The sequence below is a fragment of the Plectropomus leopardus genome, chromosome 18, assembly GCF_026936395.1.
Source record: "Plectropomus leopardus strain MGB_pleo_1.0 chromosome 18, ASM2693639v1, whole genome shotgun sequence".
Lineage (NCBI taxonomy): Eukaryota > Metazoa > Chordata > Actinopteri > Perciformes > Serranidae > Plectropomus > Plectropomus leopardus.
The window spans coordinates 16,418,560-16,441,465 of NC_142193.1; the positions used below are offsets into that span (position 1 = coordinate 16,418,560).

The following is a 22,906-nucleotide window of genomic DNA, read 5'->3' on the forward strand; positions in this document are numbered from 1 at the left end:
GTTCCAGAAGTAGCATGGTAAGAAGTGTTTTAACTTCATTTCTGAGTTCTTATGAACGATTTCATCGGTGTTCCTGAATGATTCTAGTAAACTGCCCTACAGTGTCATTCAAATGCAACACGATTTGCAAACCGCTGTGCCATGTTATTAATAGAGAGCTACTTAATGTTCACTGTTACTGTGACAACCTTCTTGAAATCCAATGCTGATTGTTCCACTTCAGTGTGAAGTGTGAAGGGGTGCTTGGTGGGGTCTTGTCGGACCTTTTCTTCCCAAAGGAGCCAGTGAGGTTTAAAATGTCTGATTTCAACCTGCCATTGTTTGGATGTGTTTGTGCTGCTCTGTGTCTGTTGATTACTGTCAGACACGTGTTGTAATGTCTGGGACATGACCAGCACGCCAGCTAAATTAGTCAATGAAGTAGAAAGACACATGGCTCCTGTTATCAGCAGCCTATCAAGCATTGCAGGTCAGGACAGAGAGGAGCTAACACAGCTGAACTGACTACAGCCATGAGGGCAAGCTACATCAATGCCACTCTACTGCTAATTAGATTATGCAGTTTTTTACAGGACTTAATATTGTGCGTACCAGCTCATCACTTAAATGGCGCTGTGTTCCTGCAGGTTTGTTTTTGTCAGATCATAACTAACAGCAGGTGATGCACTGCTGTTGGGAAATTCTCAGGCAACATCTACACCAATATGATTTAATTTTAAAACGCATAATTACTGCTAAATTTACGCCCAGCATTCACACTTTGCTAAAAAGGAGACCTTTGAAAATGCTGCTGACCCCTTTTTAGATTGGAAACTGGACTGGTGTTGCACTTTAGCCCAGATGGGTGGAAAGAGAGACACCTGAAAATGTTGATGTGAGGCCAAAACATGTTGCTATTTGCAACAACTCCTTTTCTGTTTTGCTGCCTTGTACTCATCTTAATTTTATTAACAGTGCCGCCTTGTCACTGGTTCAAGCAAAGAAATTTCTGGTTTTGCTTTTCGCCATCTATGTGTTCTTATCTGAGCACCTAAGTAACCAACCGCAGAGCAGACAATCTACAGTGTACATGACTGACCATGTGATATTCATTTTAACATGATGGAGGTTAATTCTGGAATATTGCTAAAACTCTTGTGTGTACAGCAATCGTTAACGCTTTAAAACTGTTTTAAAAAGAAAAAGTGTGGACTTTAGAATGAGACTTCGTTTTCAGTGAGACTTTTCTCAGTGAGAAAAATCAAGCAAAAGATGAAGGAAAACATTTTATTTCTCTGTAGGGTCCTTTTCATAATAGTGTCAAACACTTATAATCAATCTGAGCTTGTCAGTAGCAAAAACAAGCAGTTTCAGTGGACATACATTGAGGATGTGCTCCTGCCCTTAAGGAATACACTACAATGTAGTCTGTTTTGGGGACTGTTGGCTACAGCACTCTTGTTCAGTACTGGACCAATTTCAAAAATGTTTTCCCTGTTGGTCACTTAGACACAAAAACAAGGGAAAAACATTGTCCAGGTTGAAAAATACTGAAGTTTCCCTTTAAGACTCAAAATCTCCACAGAGTGCTTGCCTGAGCCTCTCTACTTTGTTTAAGCGTAACTAAGCCCAAGCAAACAGAAAAGCGATGCCTCCATAATGGTGACATCAGTATACCTCCAGGGAAATATTTAGATTAAAAACACAAGCTTATGTGTTTGCATAAATTGGAGCAACAGTCGCTCTGTCGGTCTCACAGGTCATGGGGTCAGTGCTTATCTGCTGTTCTGTGCAAAAAGGCAAAAGTCTAATATTTATCACCGTGTTATTACCACATTATTATGGTGGGTGAGCGGGGAGATCACTCTTAACCAACAGCTTAACTAGTCACTTTTTTATTGCCTCCTATTCCTTTTATTTTTAAAACATTAGGTGTGTGCTCTACTCTGTAATTGTTGCTATGTTTGATGTGCAAGTTCATAGTTTTGGAAATTTTTACTCTGTTTCTGTGACTTATGTGACACACAAAGTCATCGTTCATGGCGAGACTGTCTCATAGGGAAATCATGCTCATATCGATCTCTCTCATCTCACTGAGTTGTGGCATTTGCATCCTGCTTTGCCTTCTGGGGAAGTTTTTTTTTTTTTTTAACACGTCATCGTGGGAAGACTTTTTTTTTTTTTTTCGCATGTATTATGTAAATATGCAAACCTACAGCTAAAGGTGTACATTTTGGTGGGTGTGTCACAGTGTTCAGAGCAGTAAAGTGAGCACTGTAGTTCTGGCACACAGGAGCATATTTACAACAAAACAGACCATGTGGCGTGACCGACAATATTGTCTGACGGCTATAGTCATCGTGGAGTGAGAGTGAGAGGGAGCAGCGCATTGTCTAACCTCTGAAGCTGGGCGTTTTGTTTTGTTTACGCTGTCAGTGGATCCATTACATGACTTTATAATGATACAGCAACACAGTGACACCTCCCTTGTAATAATCCCCTGTTTCTCTGTTAGAAAAAATCCAAGGGACTCATAAGTTTCTCTTTTCAGGCAGCCAGCTAGTATTTCAGCATGTCAACCTTTGTCCCAAAGGCCCTTTACTAATTATTCCAGTATGTTTGCACAGAGACACATACTGTTGAATTTGTTGCTGGTTTGGTCTGGACGCAGAGAAACCAGTTTCACAGAGGGCGTGTCTAGCGTATGTTTTTAGGATTATGTTTGCTGTAATGTTATTTGCAGAGAGACCAGTCTGAACAGATTCTTCTACAGTCTTTAGCTAGTAACTATAAACTGAGTACCACATACTGTTGAGACAGAATTTTTATTTTCTCATTTGATTTTGCAGTGATCAACAGTAGGGATTGTCCAGCTGCCTGGGGCAAATAAAATGCCATACATAGTTTTTTTCTGGAATTGATGATGGAGGTAGCTCAGGAGTAAGCCATCTTGCTTCCTTTGCATCTCTTTAGATAATTGCACATTTACAGTTACAATTAAGCACTCACAAGAAAATGGCTTTGGGTAAAGACAGAGTTTATGAGCTGAGGTGCAAGCAGGCATTTTAGTTATCCTGGAAACTTGAGTTCAGTCAGGTGGCATTAGAGGATATACTGCAAGGTTTGCCTCAAGTGTGAGAGCAAGGCGGATAAAGTGGGGTTGTCTTTCATGTCACTTAACTTTAGTCTTTGTTGTTATTTGACAACTGCTTATAAAAATTAAAAAAAAGATTTAGGAGCAAATCTACGGAAGCCCTAAGCGGACGTGTTTTTTTTTGTTTTTTTTTACAAGCTGTTTTCTCGATATAACGAGATATTATCTCGTTATAACGAGATATTATCCCGTTATCTCGAGAAAACCGAGTTTGTTTTCCTGAGATATTATCTCGTTATCTCGAGAAAACGAACTTTGTTTTTTTTTTTGTTTGTTTTTTTTTTAACTTTATTGAATGAACGTCAGAAGAAGAAGTGGCGGGTGGATGATGTGACAGCAGGTGCCGTGCGGTGTTCAGCGCGGACCAATGCGCAAGGTAAGATGATTATTACAGGGTCACATCACCCAAATTCATCAGTAATCATAACTACATTATTATACTGTTGCTCCGGTGCTTTTTGGTATGTGCAGGGGCGAGAACCTGCACGCATTTCACCCGCCATCATCCACCCGCCACTTCTTCTTCTGACGTTCATTCAATAAAGTTTAAAAAAACAAACCAAAAAACAAAGTTCGTTTTCTCGAGATAACGAGATAATATCTCAGGAAAACAAACTCTGTTTTCTCGAGATAACGAGATAATATCTTGTTATAACGAGATAATATCTCGTTATATCGAGAAAACGGCTTGTAAAAAAAAAAGAAAAAAACACGTCCGCTTAGGGCTTCCGTACATATCAATATTGACTTTGGGCAAGATTTTTGACCAACTCACTAGGCTGGGAATATGGGGGAAAAAGCATTAATGTTGGACCCTGTCTTGATAGTTCTGAGGTTGCAGGTTTTGGTCAGGTTTCTTATTTCTGCTATTGGGATTTACATCGTCTTTGAGCAATATTCACAGCAAGAGGTTTAAAAGGCAGAAAGGAGCGAGGGATGGAGCATCTTGTAATCTGCAGATGTCAACCTCTGAGCTCCTCATGCCCCACTGACCTTGATGCTTTGCTCTGCTTTACTCACTCATATGATTATCGCTCAAGGGTTTACGCCACTTGTCTTAATCTGCCACCAAACCTGGCAGACAGCAGTTTTCCATGCCAGCGACAAGGTGATTTTGGTTGAAGAAATAAAGGGCCATTTTCATAACATTCAGAACTTCATCCAATCTGTACATCTCCTTAAATATAAGGGCTGCATATTTGCAAGAATCTGGCAATATGATATGTATCATGATACAGGCGTTATGATTTATTGGATTGAAATGTATTGCAACACTGGAAGCAAGGCAATACATTGTGATATTTAAAATCTAACTTTAGATGAACTATATATATATATATATATATATATATATATATATATGTTATATATATTATATAATATAAAGACCACACCACATGCAGAAAAAAATAACTTTTTTATGCACTCAGAACAGTGCAATCTGCATTTGTAGTACTACAAAATAATAAATATGAAAAGATCTACTTTTTGTGCAGTGAATTGCTTATATCAGAAAAAAAAACATTTGGATTAAAATGTTTGAAAGATTCTTTAGGTTAAAAAAAAGAAAATTAAAAATTTGAACACTTAAATATTGACAGTGTTTTTGAAAATCTAAACTGTATCACAGAACATAATATCCAAGTATTTTGATATTGTCTTATATTCCTAATCAACATATTGTTTGTAAAATGTGTTCTTTAGTAGCACTGCCGCTTCAGAATCAAACTGTGTGTGTATGTTTTTGTCCTTTGGCAGAACATGTCCCTGCAGAGCTGCGTGACCCCTTCTACTGTGACCAGTATGAACAGGAACACCTTAAACCGCCAGTTACGCGCCTCCTGCAGTCCTCAGAGCTCTACTGCCGGGCCTACAGTCTATTACTGGGGGGCGCCGGAGTCGATGCACAGCCCAAAGACAACGCCGCCTTGCTGCAGCTCCTCAATCAGAGAGGCATTGTCTCCAAAGACCAGGACACACCAGTGACTGATGCAGACCTCCGGCATAAACCTATCAAAATGGTAACGTTATGTTTCGCTTATTGGAAAAGTAAACACAAAGTTGTTGACGCCACACCAGTCTGGCAGTCAGTGTTGTTGGTAGTGGCCTGAGAGGATTGTTTCAAAGAAATGACAGGAGTGCTGTCTTGGTAGAAACCATTTTTTGTTTGTTTATCATCCCAGGAAGTGAAAGTCTCCCAACCAGATGTTCTGCTATCCATGAGTCTGTAGCAAAAGGGGTCAGGTGGGCTAGGTTGTTGATATAGGGGCTTGTTTATGCTTTGATTCAAGGGATTAAAGGACATCAAAAAGACCCCCACTCATTCAATCCTACCCCCGCCCGCCCTCACACTGCCCCCAGCTGATCTCAGGGGATGAGTGAATCCAGCTGCCAGGACAAGGCCAGTCGTAGTGACTCAAGGGATGACTACTTTAATTCCAGGGTGTGAGAAGGAGAGAGAGTCCAGATTCAATAGATGCTCCAGATCAGAACAATAGTTAAACAGTTCTGGTGAAACTTAAGAATCTGTGTTGAGAGAATGCTCTGGGCCGACTCAGTGAGTTGAATCAAGAGAAACTGGTTTTTCCTCTTAACCCTTGACAATGGATCTCTCTCTCTCTCTCTCTCACACACACACACACACACACACACAATACAGTCCTTAACTCTCCACCCTGAAAACCTGCAGATAAGGGAGTTTATTTCAAATTAGAAATCGTGATATTCTGAAGGGATGCTTCAGGGATGCTTTTAGGTTTAATGTAACTTTTACTGCTTTTTGCTTCAAAGTGACTCTGTAACTCTATTCCTACAAAACCTATGTCAAAATAGATTACTATTTTCCTCAAAAAGCCACATACAGCTGCCTTTTCCTGGGCTCCTTGGTTCATGCACATACACAGGTTGTTTTTTTGAAAGCAAAGCAGGGAGTCTCCAGGGATCTGCGTGGAGAGTGTTGTTAGGTGAAAGCTGTTTGCTCCACTGCTGCTGAGCACTGGCCACTGCAGCAGGTGCTGCTGCTGCTGCTGCGGTGATGATGAGCTGAATTATATGCTTGAAAAGGTGTGCATGCATCTGTGATATTTTCTTAACTGAATAGCATAGACATTGTGTGAAGCAGTAGAGCATTCAAAGTCGAGGCTGGTGGTATGAGAATTTGGACCTCGGTTTGTATTTTTTTGGTATAGTTACCAAGGCAGATAAATGCACTTTGGAAGCAGATACAGTGGATGTTTTGTACAGATTCAGTCATATAGTCTTTTTTCCAAGTATAATCTGTGTAGTGTAGTGTATCAATACTGCAGAAAATGAGCATCGAAACATTTTCAAATTTTCATATTCGATATGTATCAATAAATTGATATTTTGACAACACTAGACTGTAGACAGAACCACATACCTTATTGCTCTTGAAGGATTTCTGACAATTACAACCTGCACTGACAAATTTGCCTTTTTACATCAAGGCGCCAACTAGGCATTTAGTTGCAACAAAAGATTAAAGATTGTAATAATAGTAATAATGCCTACATCCTCATCAATACAGCACCAGTAATAATGGCCTAATGACGCACAAGGTCTCAGTCGTGCATGATATTGCTGTGATTTGTATGTGCATAAATTTGTCTGCTTGCATGCGTCTCACTTTTGGGTGATGCTCCCAGGTCAGACGCCGCACCATCTCAGCTGTAAATCCTAGCCATTAAACTCTTATTTTTGGCTGTAACTGTTAATGCTGCATTTGCTGTTTTGGTCGATGAGCCTTCCAGTCGCTACTTGGCCGGAGGCTGCTCTCTGAGCTTGTCTGTCGCTGACTGGCAGCGTAGCTACAGTGTGGCAAGCTAAGAAATTGGGTCATGCTGCAGCAGCATTACAAGGATGGAGCATCAATGTGGGTCTTGGCCAGTAAACGGCTTTGGAGCAGCAGCAGTCTGCTGCAGCACTGCTGTATATTAAAGCTCCACATATCCGTGTCGGACAACAAGGTAATATATAGTGAACTTACATAAAAGTATGTTTAGTCATGTTTGTCGCAGATAAGTTAACAGTACTGTCAGTCAAGCTGCCATACAGTGTTTTCATTTTGTTATAGATACACACATATTTCATCTTTTTTGGTGAGAACTGTGATATTTGGCTCATGTGTAAATCCAGGGATGTAGGTTTACTCTAAACCACAAAGATGCTTGTGCTGGCTTAAATTGCAGCACCAGAATCAGTAGCAGAGTGCCAACGGCATGCTCTGAATAAAACTACACGGTAGGCGCTATGATCAAAGTAGGGCAAAATCAGGCACATTATAGCTCTCCTAACACATTTAATATTACAGAAATAATTCTCTTTATCAAACTGTACTCTTCTGCTACTGGATAAAAAACCTTTTGCAGTTTGTCCCTGCTTCTAGACCTTGAAAATTCCTTAGTTGATTGTGAGACTAAAAAATATTCAGGAAGACAATGGCGTGAGCGGTGATCTGGGACAGGTGGAAAGTGAGTCCCATTTTTCTCTGGATTGTAGATAGTCAGGAGAAGGTCAGGTCTGAATGTAATATTTTGACACAGTATGCTCAGAAAGCCCAGAGTATTTATTTACTCTGTCTTAATTGTGGTTTTTGTATGCTGATGTTGTAATATATAAAGATGTTTCACTTTAGATTTAACTGGAAATATTAAGGTCTGCCATTTAGTTCTACAGTAGCCCAGAAACGACTAAACTGACTCTAGATAGGGCTATTTTGTTTTCATGTCTCCCACCGTAGTTCTTGTAAACACGTGGCACATAAGAGAAGTTTCAGTTCTGCAATGTCACAGCTAGATGCCTCTAAATCCTAAACACTGGAACTTTAAACCCTAAAGGAGCTTTATGTGGCATTTAGAGCATACCTGTGATTCAGAGTCAGATTCAGGTTGTCTTCACATGGTTCACAATATGGGGTGACTGACTCGGCAGCTAGCAGTGGTAAGTCGGTAAACAGTGCTGAAAACGGCAAGAGTGTCTGCAGTATTTTGTTATCTGGGGTTAACCTGAGGGTGGGCGCCATGCTTGTGTGACACTGCTGCCCCGATATCAGTGGTGACTGTCATATGAGCACAGTGCAGAGCAGCGACAATGAGCCAGTGGGACACACTCACAGGGATTCACATGCACTAGCATGCACGCGCAGCCAGCCCGGCTACCATAACAAAAAATGGAGAAGCTCAGATTACAACACATGCAGAGGGAGCGTTACTCAGGTCGCCATTATTCCACTATATGCTTAAATAGCAAATAGTGGTTTGCTGCTATTTCATTGTTATTAATGACGCATACATCTCTTGTTAAAAAAAATGTATATTTATATGGTTAATTCAACAGAGAGATAAGTATTGATGTATGTGAAAACTGTAAATCAATGGTACTGCTTCTGCAAGCCAAGCAACAGTATCTTTACAGGCCAGGGTTATCATGAAAGGAAAGCTTTGTAGACGGCACAACCTCAGGACCCAGCAGAGGAGCTTCCGGCTGCCTCCATCCCCTGTTTGCTGTGTATATGTGCGTGTGTGTGCGTGGCCTACTGGTAAATGTCCTTCTGGTGGTGGCCCAGCCCAGATTAGAGATAATCTGCCATGCAGACTGAACGTCATCATCCACGATTGGATGACACGCCAGAGATGACCACTGACTCACTGTGGAGCTAACATTTCTCACAGTATCAAAGTATTTTTTTTTTTTACATCTATTTTTAAATGAGGCAGTAGAATATAATCATATTTTTCTATGTCAAGCATACTGATATTGATTACGCTGGAGATGCGCTTAAGCCTTTGTTCCCACGGTGACAAAGTAAGTCATGTAGCCATAATGCAGCTAACCCTCTTCCCGGTCCCCTGTTGGTTTTGGATAGGCACTGACACTTTGTCTTAAATCATACTGCTGTGTTGGCAGCTTTCTGGTCAAGTGAGCATCAGTCAGGAGCTTAGTTGAAAACAGAAGTGGCAGACTATCAGAAACGCTAACCATCATCTTACACCAATTGTTCTGCTCGATGAGACAAGAAACTAATGTGGGGTCGTAATTAAACCCATCTGAAGTATGTTAAACACAGTTAAAGCTATTCTAGACTAATTTTCTGTGCATTAGCATACGGTTTCTGTACATATCAGTGTTCATATAACCGTGAGCCTTGAGAGCACCTCCTGTCTAAATCCCCTGCTGGGCCCCAGACCTGCCTGATCCCCCTGTTTGTCTCCCGCTCAGTAGGCACCGAGCAGGGAAGGGGGTGGGGTTAAGTCATAATTCAGACATAATCAGATTTTGCCCTCATCATAATCTCACTTAATGATCCACAAGATGCCTTCTTTGTTTGACTGAGTTGTTGACACGGTTATGCAAGCAGATTTTGCCAAACTGATCCATAAAGGTTTTGTGTTGATGGGGTTAATTGACGGGGTATTAATTTTTCCTCTCTCTGTTACATCAGTTTGAGGGGTGCTAACTGTTTGCTGGCTGGATGTTTCCGCGCAGAGAGCCGGTGCTAAGCCAGGGGCACAGAGCAGTGCTGCGGTCAGGCTTGTGTTGAGATGCATTGTGGGTCAGCTGGTTGGTTGTTATGGTGATCTGGCAGGCTATGTGCTGGGTGTTCATGCTCCTCTCTCCCCTCTCATTAGGGAGACTTGTGATTTAGCTTAGCGAGCTCTCCTGGGCCTGTGATGGGAAATCCACGGGCAAACACCCCCTCCCCCCTTCTTCCCCGTTTATTCTGCGCTTTTTGTCATGAATCAGCCTCTACTCTCTCCGCCTGATAACTACTGTACAGCATGACAACAGGGTTGGCCACTTTCGCTTAGTCTGTCACTCTGTCTTTTTCATTTCCTCTTATCCTCTCAGTCATGCTGTCTCCTTTCACACCGTAACAATAGTTTCAGCCCATGATTACACGTTCTGGCTAAATGCAAAAAAATATGTGGCTGCCTTAAATCACTCTGACTGTTTTGACACAATTTAGCAGCACTGTTTATTTTGTTTACAGGCCTCAAACACCTGAGAACAGACATGGTTGAAATCTGTATCACAATATCAGAGTTTTTTTTTTTCTCAATATTGAATCAATCTAATGCAATCATAAACAGCAGCTCAGCCATAAATTCTGCCTATCAGAGGTAAAATGTTTAGTTTTAGTTAACACTGTTGCCAAGGTGTTATTGCTTTATATGTTTTGTTTTTTTTAATTTTTTTAATTAATTCGTAGTTTGGACTGCATTGTATTAGAAAGAGATGTAACTGTTAATTCTCCAAGCCACTAGATAAACATGAGTGCAGAAGAATATGAAAAACACATTTTATTATAATAAGAGTTATTCTGACACTGATACCAGTATCATAAATGCCTCTGATACTCTAAAATGCTGAATAAGGTATCAATAAGTACACAAGTCCATGCACTGATCCAATAGTGCATAAATTACTGATAAACTTTAATGTAGTTTCACACGTGGATGAGACCGCAGCAAAAGCATACATCTAAATTAACACCTTTTAAAAAAGTGCTAATAATAGGCCACTTTACTTTCTAAAGGCAGAATATGCAAAGCGATGGTAATGGATTGCTTAAGTAAATAATGAAGTGGCAAGTGTACATCACATTGTGGCAAATGCATGCAAAATCACCTGTAAAAATGATCAAATTGACATTTCATACAATAAACTGTTTTGTCTGTTTTGCATCAGACAGAAGACTTCACATATGCAAAACAATTACTTATATTTGTAAAGGATCATTATTTTGGATTGTAAAGTTTTGTAAAATAATGCAATATGTATATAAAATCAACATAAATATATCTTTGATCTAAGTCAATTTCTGCCCAGCCCGACTGTTTCAGTGTTCCATAACAGCAGTATATGGCAGTATATGGATACTGTATCAGTATTTTGATATGAGACTAGATAGTGTCTTAGATTTTGAATATTGTAACATCAGAAGTGTTGTCATTTTCTGGTTTTAAAGGCTGCATTACTGAATGTGATGGCATTTTCTGAATTAGCCAGATTATTTATTGAAAATCTTAGTGTGTAATTTTGATGAAGCACCAATAGTTAACCCTTATTGTTGCCACAATATCAATATCAAGTATTTTGTCAAAAATATTGTTATATTTGATTTTCTCCATATCGCCCACCCCTACTATAAGTCAGTCAAATTGTGGCTAGCTCTGAGAAGTCTCTAAGCAGGCCGTTTGTCCCCTTCTGTACTGCAGACATTTCCACAGAACAGACAAATCATGTCACGGACACACAAGCAGCCCTAGTCTTGGCAACAGTGTCGGGAGGGCAGGCCAGGCAGGGCCACACAGCTCCCAGTGACTGACTGCAGCACATCCACAGAGCCTGGCCCAATGCTATCTGACAAGCCTTTGCTGGCACAGCCCGCCCTGCCCGCCCCAGCACCGGGCCTGCCCAGGTCAGCACTTTACATCAGGGTTGAGTAGGCAGACATGCAGACAGGGCTCATGCACGCAGCTGGACTGCCACTAGCCCCCATCTGGGGCAGCATAAGAGGTTAAAGGAGGAATGTCTGGCCTGTAAAGTCGAATTTGTAAGTAGTTAAAGGGAACAGGCACTGATTTGCACAGATTAGACTCAAAACTGAAGGTTGGCGATTGAAGGAGTGGCCCCATGACAGGAATGTGTTGTTTTCGACCCGCCTGTCCTCTCTGTCAGCCAGAATTGATAATTATAGCAAGAAGCTTGTTGCTGTTAGCCAGTAGTGAGGAAACAGGGGCCCCAGTATTGCTTTTGTATGGCAACTAAAAGTGGCACAGGAGACAAAAATAGAAGGATCATACATTAAACATAATTACTATATATGGAGGAGGAGTTGTTCATAATATAACCTCACAGGCTAATAATTTTCCCCTCCAGACTTTCAAGCCCTGCAGACTTTGTTAATGAGCTATGATCCCACTGAGGCTTTCAAAAACTAGAAATAACTTTATTTACCAGCTACTGTGATTGTCTTAATAATTGCAAAAAAAAAAACTGGATGGAAAAACTGGACAAATGCCACGAGTGTTAGATCATGAATAAACCCAATAATTCATTTATTTTCCAATTTTCTTAGTTAAATGCTCTTAAAATGGTGTGAAAAATGTCTGAATCATTTACAACAATATGAAGATTAGGCACTGTTTGTTGTTGCCATGTGGCACAAACCGAGTACAACTTCTAATGAGCTAACAGGTTTATAGATTTAAGGTGCTATCCCTTACTGAGCTGATAATGTTGGCGGTGCATTTTAATGGGCTCTAGCCGTTAGAGAAAAGGCTCTTTAATGGTCTCTCAAGTATACTTATGTCAGTCAGAAACAAAGGCTTGGGAATGTCAAATATGTGGAATAACAGTGTTTGATTGTTCTAGTTGTGTGAAAAACCCAACATCTTGATTAGATCTGAATATACTGCTCTCTGACAAAAACACATTCATACACCAAAACTGCAGAAAAGACGCTGAGCACCTGTTTTCTAACAGAGAATGCTGTTCTTTGTTGTGCTTCCTGGTGATCTAGTTACTGTAGTTTGTTGCACATGAGTCATACAGCAATATTTCACTGCGCAAAAGGGAAGCAAAGCACGCTGACGAGAAGGCAAATAAAGGTAAAGCAGCTGAGGAATGACAGTCCTGGGACACACGTTATCATATCACAGGCCCATTGCTTATTTAATGATTTAATGATTGTACAAACAAAGGTCCAAAGTTCATCCACGTCTAGTGATGTGAGTGAAAACTCTTGCAGGCCTTTCTGCTGACTCACTGCTGGCTTCTAGTGACCTCTTGAGGAAGCTGCCGGTACATAATGGCCGCTCTGCAGGAGCTGGAGGTGATCTCTGCAGTGAGCAGTGCCCTGATGGAGCAGTAAAATGTCCAGCATGATTTTGTTAGCTGTAATTTATTGATGGTGTCTGGGCTCCCTGGCCTTCACTTTAAAATGGTCAGGCGTCTGACAGGTCTTCTTCCTTCTCCCATGTGATTGGTGCAGAGTGCTCACCTGGCAGTGATAGATGCCCTGATGGCAGTGGGAGCCATGGAGACAGTGACTGCGGTGAAGACATGTGGCTCTGCCGATCTGCTGGGCGGAGCCTCCAGCTGGCAGGATGCTGTGCTTCATTGGGTTAACGAGGTAAGGAGCAGGCCAGAGAGAAACAGTGCTTGTGTAAAGCACGCGTCTCAGAAAATGACTCATTCAGAATATTGTCTTTCCTCTCTACCTTTTAACTAGGATATGTGTTTGAGATGATTAGAAATGTCTGTTTCGCTACAGAAAAAGTGAAATTATATTTTATAATGCTCCCTCCACAGAGCAAGGTCACAAAATCCTTTATAGGAATAAAATATACTTTAATATAAAACCAAAAAACTGAAAATAAAACAAAACATTGGCAACTACAGACTTTAAAAAACACACATCAGACAGCATGAGGTGAGACAAAGGCCAGTTTGATTGAGAACTTTGCAGCTGCTTTTTTAAAGGCGTTAACACAGGGTTCCCCCGGATCCTTAAAAAGTCATTGAATCCAATTATCCAAATTTAAGGCCTTAATAAGCATTGAAACGTCTTAAATCACTCTTTGAAATGTCTTAAAAAAATGCTCATTTTTAGGAATCTTTTTTTTTGACATTGCATTACAAAACCTTAAAACACTGAGCAACTTCATTATTATTTGAATTTTCTATTTTCTTGATTTATGAAGTATCTCTTACATTTATCACCAAAAGTCATGTTTTATTGAACTGGCTTGAAATGATCATAAAAGATTAGAGACTCATGAGATGGAAAGACTATCTTTCCTACTAAGATTGAGAAATGATTTATACATTGCAAGATGTACAAAAGGGATAATATATTTATCTGAATAAGGATCGTGTTTGGTGGTTTGTCCCACCTACCTTCATAGCGTACAATGTAATTTACTTCCTTTTTGCTGTCTGCTTCGATTATCGTGGTAAATTAAAAGTGAATTATTAAGTGCTGTAGTAAGACCCGCTGCTGTTAACCCATAACAGTGTCATAAAAAACAAAAGACGGACATGCAGAGGTTTGATTCTTTGCTTAGAGACTTTATGCTATGTAATATTGAATGAGGACAAAAAGCACTGTTCAGAAAAATGACTGACAGCACAAAAAAGCAGTAACTTTATATAGTCCCGACTGAAAAAACTAATACCCGTAAAAGATTTTGATTCTGTCGTACTTTAAACCTCCACTAATTAACGCATGCACTTTTTTCCCACTGTGTCTTAAAAAGTTGACAATGCACAGTTTATTGTAAATCTGTGACCTATGTGTGTTAACCATTTTGTCTTCATGGTATGCTCCCAGTTGAACCAGAAGTTACGGGAACGTACTGAAGGAGCCCAGAATGACACGTCTCAGGCCATAACAGAACCTCAACCTGTTCAACCCTCTGTGAGTATTACATGGCACCTCCAGCGTATTTCTATTCTGTCTCTTGACACACATCATTACATCCGGACACACGTGATAATCTGTGGAGGATTTTGCACTCAATGCTATAAAAAAGCACAAAAAGTACTGTGTTAAGCTTATATTGTTGGTTTTGCTGTAATTGTAGGCTTTTACTCACCTATACTTTGCAAGCACAACCAGTACTGGTTGACACAAAACTAAAAGGGTAGTGTCATTGCTTTGTCAACAAGGCTGTCTTGTCATTTCAGGAAAGTTGCATCATCAAAACCCTTTCTCTAGTTTGTCTAGTTCTTCCACTGCAGGCGTAATACCTCTCCTTGTGCTCCTGTTCTCCATTTCCTTGTCTTTCTCTATTTCCTGTCCCACCTACTTTCCGACAGTGTCCTACTCGCTGGTACTGGAAACTTGTTCCTGTAAGTTCCCTCCTTTCCTCTGCTCCCTCCCCCTGTCCCTCCATCCCTCCAGTGTCTTCATCAAATATATCAGCAATTATCTGATGGTCAGGTGTGTTTTTATTTCTCCATATGCTGGTGTGAGAATGCTAATGTGCATCACATCCTAATCTGCATTAAAATGCACGTCGCAGCATTAACGTCAACAGGGCGGGGCAGAACTGGGGCGCTGTGTTTGTTGACACACGAGTGGTGCATGAATCACAATCTGTACTTAAACAGGCCTTGAAACTGCTGTGTACAACCGGTTCCTCTGGTCCTCTGTGTCACAGAGGAGTGTGTTTGTGTGTGAATGGCTATGGGGGTTAACAGAGACGGGCTTCTAGTCAGATGGTCCCTGCAGACACTGAGCTGTGTGTATAGATACAGTCGTTGTACCTGAAACTGTTTTTCCTCTCTCTTGCCTCCTGAGACTCACTTGTCCCACTTCCTCCTGACAAAACCTCCTTCTTTTTTCTGCTCTGATTAAGTCAGTCACTTTGCATCTGCCATTTGTTCACCAAAGCTCTCATACACATTAGCATGACCTTTGTTTGTTCTCTTTTCTTACATTCATACTGCAGATGTTTTTTAAAGTATTCTGTTATGTGTCACAGTGCGTACAGACTTCAGAGTATCCACCCATGGAAAAACCCTGACTTTAACGATTGTTTTAACATTAACTAATACATTAAATATTTTACATATAATCAATAAATAAGGGGCTTTAAGGTCACAGTGCAGTATTTGACTGTCTTGTTTGTTTGTTTTCTCTTTAGCTCCGCTACAGGAAGGATAAAATACAGTCCAGACAAAAGCCCATATTTCCAGTGGTAAATGAAGTCAAAGATCTGTCCAGTGGTTGTGCTGTTGCTGCAGTCATACATTATTATTGCCCTGGCCTGCTAAGACTTGAAGGTACTAGCAAACACTTTATCCACAAACAGCTTTTTAGTACTTGATTTGTTTGTCAGTTTTAACCCACCTCTCTCTCTCTCTCTCTCTCTCTCTCTCTTTCTCTCTCTCTCTCTTTCTCTTTAAGATGTTTGTATGAAGGAGTCCATGTCTGTAGCGGACAGCCTTTACAACCTGCAGTTCATCCATGAATTCTGTGACAGCTGTCTGAAGAGCTGCTGTAACTTGGCACTGGAGGATATGCTGTACACACCACAGGAGCTTCAGGTACATTTCACACTCCTGGGGCCGTATTCATAAACACTTAGCCTATAAAATTCTAGCACGGAGGCCTACATTAGGAGCTATTTTAGGAAGTTGTCAGAGCAACTCTGGGCAAGGAAGGGACAGAAACTAACCTTTAGTGAGGAGGTGTGGTTGACCCATTACAGGGTATGATGCCTACTGTTGAAATGTGGGATTGGTTGCCCTTTGCTGAGCCTGCAAGGTGTGGACACCCAGTAGAAATTAAATGGACTGCATCATTAGATGAGACTGTAAAATCGCTGTAATTGTTTGTGTGATCACTCTACTAATGCAAGGTTTAGACAAACACAAGTCATCACAGCTGCACTGTTGAATTTTCCAGTTGCCAAATATATTGGTGGGATCACTTTCAGTATTGGTGCTACATTGTTATTGTGTTTGGTGGGAGATGTGAGCGCATCTGTAATGAGATCAACCACAAACATCATCCCTGCATGATGTAATCTGTGGCATTTTATTACCTCACTCGTCTTTTTTTACACAGAAATCCCGCTATAGAGCCACAATGATGAACAGAACAACAAGGCAGAATAACGGCACAACATTTCTGCCTTGAACAGGCAGTGTAAAAGGGGTTACTGTTATTTCAACCTCTTTGTCTTCCTGCCACTTCCTTCTCTGCTTAAGATACTCTGTGATCCTCCTCCATGCTTTGTGAATAACTTATGTCTTAACCAGGATCTAGTCTTAATTGTGGGGAAATTCTTAGAAAACGTCATAATTGTGAACACTTTCTGAGAATATTGTCATGAGGAGCATCTCTTTGTACTAGGAAGCTTTGCAAATACGGCCCCTTATTATTAATCGACATATCGGCACATTAAAAAAACAATGACCACTGTATTTTCTTCTTCATGCCTAATATTATTGTATCTATGTTCAGCTCAACTTGCTGAGCTTCCTAGCAGAACTGCTGAACTGGTTTGAAGTAAGAAGGCCAGAATTTGTTCAGCCAATAGACACACTGGGTAAGTGTGAAAAATTTTGTGTAATCCTACAATGAAGATCATTTCATTGAGTATTTGTTAGAGAGCCTTAATGGGGTTTTTCTTAATTCACAGATGGATCCACACCCGTAACACCAAGTAGCTTGAGTGGTAGCAGGTACAAAAGCTCTCTTAACATGATTTTTCCCTTTTTGTAGTCTGGTACATTCGTTGAATGAAGCATTTGTTTGAACTGAAAGGTTGTTTCTCTGCTTTATAGTACCTCACCTTCCATCTTCAAGAAGCCTTTCCTCCCCATCTCCTCTCCTGCGTCAGGTAAGATGAAGATGAATGTCATCATGACATCAAGCTACAGTGTTTTGTATGTGTTTGTACCATTTTACAGCCTGGTTTACTGACTTCCCTCGATCTTTGTGTGTCTTTTAGTTGAGTTTCATGTTGTATTATATATATCTTTATTTTCTTATTTTTATGGATATTTTGTGGACATTTGTGTTCCGTTTTATTGTCATAATGCTTGATTTGTGCATCCCTGTGTGGTGTGCATGCCTTACGTGTCTGTGTGTCCCCCATTGTACTCAGGATCTTTGACTCAGTCTACCTCAATGTCTCATATAGAAGGAGTTGGAAAGACATGGAGCAAGAAACCTCTCAGGTAGGACCCATATGTGCAATACCATTTAAATACTGTCTTTCTAAGTTTTCGTTTGTTTGTTTGGGGTTTTTTGTACTTACACTTGCTTGTTTTTCCTCTCAGCCGCCCCTTGTCAGCTGTTTCCTTCAGCATTCCTTTTGGCTTGGACAGTGACGTAGACATTGTGATGGGCAACCCTGTGATAACCCGCTCCGTGAGCTCAGACCAACTCAACCCAGCAGGCCAAAACATGACGCGGGTGCCCTACACCCCTCCTGAAGACCTCAGCCATTTGCTGAGCAAACCCCCTGGCCCTAACGGTCCACAGAGAGCTTCTTGGGCCACTCAGACTCCAAGTATTCCAAGGTTGGCAGAGGAAAACGGCATTGCAGCAAGTGAAGCAGGGGAGCTGCCTACCATTGAAGAGGCTCTCCAAATTATCCACAACGAGAGCAAGATGGAGCCCCGTTTACACCCTGACGGTGCTCCTGATGGCTTCTACCTCCACTCCCCAGATGACCCTGCTAGCTCTAGACATAACAACCTAGCACCCATCAGCTGCTCTGCCCCTACACGCTCAGGAATGATGTACCGCCCCACGGGAGAGTCCAGGGAGCCCACTCGCATCAGAAACACCTCAGAATGTTCACGAGATGATGACTCGGTCTTGAGAGACGGCAGTGTGGACTCAGATGCGTCAGAGGACCTGCCTAAGGCCCAGTCCACTCCAACCACACCAGCTGCTGGTGCAAACTCTGTTAGAGGCAAAGAGGTGCCTGATAGTGGTGTGAAGATGACCAGCTTTGCAGAACGCAAAAAGAAGATTATGGATTCTCCCAAAGCCAGCGACCCGTCTTCTTCTTCTCCTCCTCAGATGACCACATGGGCACAAAAGTCTGAAGAAAGCCCCGGCAAGAGCCCACAACTCAATAATGAAATGTCTGAGCTGGGAACTCGGCTTGAAGAAAAGCGCAGGGCTATTGAAGCCCAGAAGAAACGCATTGAGGCCATTTTTGCAAAGCACCGGCAAAGATTAGGGAAGAGTGCCTTTCTGCAGTTAAAAAAGGAGCAGCATGAGGATGAGGGGGAAGGAGGGGATGGCCAGGTCAGCACCTCATCCACTGAAGAAGAACTCTCTCGCTTGACGCTGGAAGAAAGACTAGCTCGAATGGAAGAGGAAGAGCAGCAGGACCAGGATGAACAGCACCCCTTAGTGGAGGATAAGGGTAACTTCAAAGGAGGACTTCCGCTCAACAAACAGGTCAGTCACTCCAAAGAAAAGGCAGGCGCTCCAGGAGAGAAGGGTTTGGGGACTCCCGGCGAGAAAACAGTAGCTCCACTAGGGGACTACAACAATGCTGTGTCCAAGCTGACTGCAGCTCTTAGCTCTCTGCAAAGTGACATGCAGCGGCTGACCGAGCAACAGAACCAGCTGATCCATAAGAAAGCTGCAGGTTCCAACAACAAATCCTGGGTTATTCCAGCAAGCCCTAAAACCTCCACCCCAGCTCCCCCTGCACGCCTGTCGCGGGAATCCACCAGAGATTTAAATTCAGCCTCCTCCTCTCCTTCTCCATCCCGCAAAATCACAAACTACACCACTCCTCCTAAATCTCCCAAAGTCCATCGCAGAGCCCAGTCTGTGCCCCCTAAAAGCCCCAAACACCACCAGCACAGTCGTCCCATGGACGTCAAGGTCCCAACCCTGTCGAGGGTTATCACCGCACCTCAAAGTGTGGACCGCATCCCCCACCTTCGTCGTGTAAATCCCTGGCAATCCCACGACCAGACTTTGTCCTCATTCTCCATCGGTGACTCTGACAGCCTAGATGAGCTGCGCTCATCTGGACCAACTCCTGTCCCCACACAGATACTGACCCCTGTACCAACTCCCACCCCAACTCCCCGTCCTGCCGCAGATGACGCACTGTCGGAGGTCGGCTCCAATGATGATCACAGTATATTTAGCATGGACCTTGAGGCCGGACCATTGCAGGGTCCTTTGGGTAAGAGGGAAGTGCTTGAAAACAGAGGCTGCAGCTCTGGTGCTCCATCAGAGTGCTCCTTTGAGAGTGACGTCCCTGCAGCAGTGCTGAATGGCAAACGCAGTAGCCTGATAGAGATCTCGCTGTCTGCTCTACGAGGAGACGGGGAGGAGGACGACCAAGTACCTGACGCTCTCTCGGACTCAATGAGTGACCGGACAGAGCCAGAGACGAAAGGAGGGGTCGGCTTCTTTTTCAAGGTAGGTGACTGATTTTTATTCAGTGCTGTATGGGCTTTCCTTCAAATGCTGTTTTTGCAAGGTCACTGCATTCATGCTTTTTATTTCTGTCTTTATTATTAGGATGATAAGGAGCGAACGGAGGATGAGATGGCCCAGCGAAGAGCAGCTCTGTTGGAGAAACAGCAGAAGAGAGCAGAAGAGATGAAAAGACGCAAACTGGAGCAGGAAAAAGAAAAAGAATCAAAGTGAGAGCCTTTTTTAATTCAAATATCTGCATTCATAAGCAAATACAAGCTTAATACCATACATTAAGTTTGGAAGTTTTAAAAGTCAAGTCATGTTTTTGCAGCATTACCTGATAACGATAATCAGGATTTCTTGATTTATTGTGCTGTGTTTAGTTAATTGAACAAACTACTTGTCTGATACATCTGTCTTCTCATATTTTATGATTTGTTTTTCAATGTCGCACATTGAAAGTTTTGCACATCATCTTCCTGTACTTCTAGCAAGCCTCAGTGGATGATCATTGAGGGCTGGGGGAATAAGAGCGAGGACAGACCCCAGACCCCGGGCACCCCTCCAGCATCACGCACCCCACCGGTAGAGGGGACTCCCCAGCGTAGAGGAGACTTCACTCGGCAGGAGTATGAGAGGAGACAGCAGCTAAAGATCATGGAAGACTTGGACAAGGTGCTGAGGCAGAAACCCACCACAGTTCGCGGTGTCAAGAAGCAGAGACCCAAGACTGTGTTCAGAGATGACTCCGTCCTCTCTAATAGCCCTGCCAAGGGTTTCATGGGTAAAGAGTTGTGATGTTTAACTATCCTGGTCATAAGCCCTCATCCTTTCCTTGAATGTATTTAGTTTTTCATTCTCCTTTTTTGTCTTTTTCTAGGCACCAGGCTGAACAAGGTGTACTCCCACTCAACGATGAACCTGTCCTCCGTGGCTAATGATTCTGGAGGCTTGACTGTCAGGAAATCCCCCAGGTAACACAGTGCGCAGTGATGATGGCTTGTATTTTCCTAATGAAACAGTGTTCTGATTATTTCAAGTCCAAAAGAAGTTAAAATAAAATGTATTTTATGCCATGTTAGCAAATTTCTTATAATAAAGTAGTGGTGTGTTTCCCACACACAGACTAAAATTGGACAGGGCCCCAGGTATATTTGGTGACACATTTCAGCATTTTTTATTCTTTTTCCTTTAACTGTCCAATAAAATAATATCATCCGCAGTTGATTAACTAGTGAACAATCTCTTGCTATACCCACTACTGTACCAGTTAATTCTGTTGTCAAGGTGGATGTGTCCTGAAGTACTGGTGTTAGCACTTCCCTGCTGTTAAAATGATGATTTCTGCAGAGCCCCCCTCCATGGTTGGCTTCGATTTAGGTTAGGGGAAATGCATATTGACAGGAAAACATTTTTTAACCAACACTGGCTTGTGATGTGCAACAATAGTTTGAGTGTTTGGTCTGGGGGGGTTTTATGTGAGCTGCAGGAAATTTTGGCCAGAAGACACACTTATAATCTATTAAAAATGTTATAAAGGACATATTATATACAGTATAAATGATCTGATAATAATAAATGATAAAATAGGCATCCAATACTTTCTGAACCTTTTGACTTTTCTTTCCCTCTCCCAGCTTTTCTCCTGGAGTTTTAATTCTCCAGATTTTTTTCTGTTTATGATTATGTATAATTCAGTAAAGTAAAATTAACACAGATTAACTTTCTGTATTTGTTGATATCCTTACATTACTATTGATATTTTTTGAAAAATTAGCTTGTAAATATTTTCTGCCAGCAGCACTTGCCTCCTATCAAATATTGTCATTGTATTGACATCAAAGTTATTCTATGTGTGTCTTTTTTGTGTAATATGTAGTGGCTGTTATCAGTGTTATCTGGGGCAAAGGTACATGTGACAAACATACAGCTTCAAGGTCTACACTGGCTTTCCCCACTGAACTCTTTATTTTTTGACTTCATCTAGCCGTTCACACTCTCCATCCCGGCTAATGTCACCAGGACGTGCTCAAAACAGAGAGAAAGACTGGGAGAATGGCTCAACTATTTCCTCTCCCGCCTCAATCCCAGAATACACGGGTCAGTGATATGTACCATACTAAACTAGATAAGAAAAAATAAATACAGAATGCATTGTTTTGTTGGCCTAATGGTATTTGGAAATGTTGCATCTTGCAGGACCAAAGCTGTACAAGGAGCCTAGCTTTAAGTCCAACAAGTTCATCATTCATAATGCTATCACCCGCTGCTGCCTGGCTGGGAAGGTCAATGAACCACAGAAAAACAAGATTGTAGAGGTAAGCCTTCCAGCTGTGTCAGAGTCCAGCAAAGAGGTCCACCCTAACTAGGCTATAAGTGACTGGGGTCTCTGCTGTCAGCTGCACTCACCTTTTGTTTTAGCTGCGTTTCCACCAAACATTTTCAATAAAGCACACTTAGAACCGTTCATAACCTGTACAGACATGAACCTAGACTGTAGGTCTGTTTTGCATTTCCACAGCAGACAGTACTCTAAATGTCTGCAGGGTTGTTACCAGATAATGCGAGGTTACACGACATTTTCAGAACAAACAAGAACAGTCTGTGTTGAAAGCAGGGCTGTAGAGCTGCCTGAGCTCCCAGGAATGACACCACCACTTTTTTAAAAAATATTTTACCTAGTAAAAGTGAAAAGGCAGAAAACCACCCTTTGATTTTAAATTGATGGTTTACTAATATATGTAAACTTGCCGCCGTACAAACAGTGGTTACAGTCCAGAGTGTCGATTCCCTGTTGACCAATCAACAGACTGCAGTGTCGCTAGCTCCAC

General features: G+C 41.8%; 1 protein-coding gene across 3 annotated transcripts in view; it reads left to right on the forward strand.

Annotated features, from left to right (window-relative positions):
* Window positions 1-22,906, forward strand: part of camsap3 (calmodulin regulated spectrin-associated protein family, member 3) — a 32,451-nt gene that overhangs the window by 7,014 nt on the left and 2,531 nt on the right. Inside the window, exons 2-17 of one of the 3 annotated variants that reach the window (XM_042504788.2) lie at window positions 4,892-5,154; window positions 13,149-13,289; window positions 14,490-14,576; window positions 14,978-15,010; window positions 15,808-15,946; window positions 16,071-16,210; window positions 17,133-17,217; window positions 17,311-17,353; window positions 17,456-17,511; window positions 17,815-17,851; window positions 17,954-20,075; window positions 20,178-20,302; window positions 20,567-20,859; window positions 20,956-21,049; window positions 22,063-22,175; window positions 22,275-22,393. In XM_042504788.2, the coding sequence (XP_042360722.2) occupies window positions 4,892-5,154; window positions 13,149-13,289; window positions 14,490-14,576; window positions 14,978-15,010; window positions 15,808-15,946; window positions 16,071-16,210; window positions 17,133-17,217; window positions 17,311-17,353; window positions 17,456-17,511; window positions 17,815-17,851; window positions 17,954-20,075; window positions 20,178-20,302; window positions 20,567-20,859; window positions 20,956-21,049; window positions 22,063-22,175; window positions 22,275-22,393 (3,890 nt within the window). Of the gene's footprint in view, window positions 1-4,891; window positions 5,155-13,148; window positions 13,290-14,489; window positions 14,577-14,977; window positions 15,011-15,807; window positions 15,947-16,070; window positions 16,211-17,132; window positions 17,218-17,310; window positions 17,354-17,455; window positions 17,512-17,778; window positions 17,852-17,953; window positions 20,076-20,177; window positions 20,303-20,566; window positions 20,860-20,955; window positions 21,050-22,062; window positions 22,176-22,274; window positions 22,394-22,906 lie in introns of all 3 variants that reach the window. The other 2 variants (XM_042504786.2, XM_042504787.2) reach the window with 2 other exon arrangements.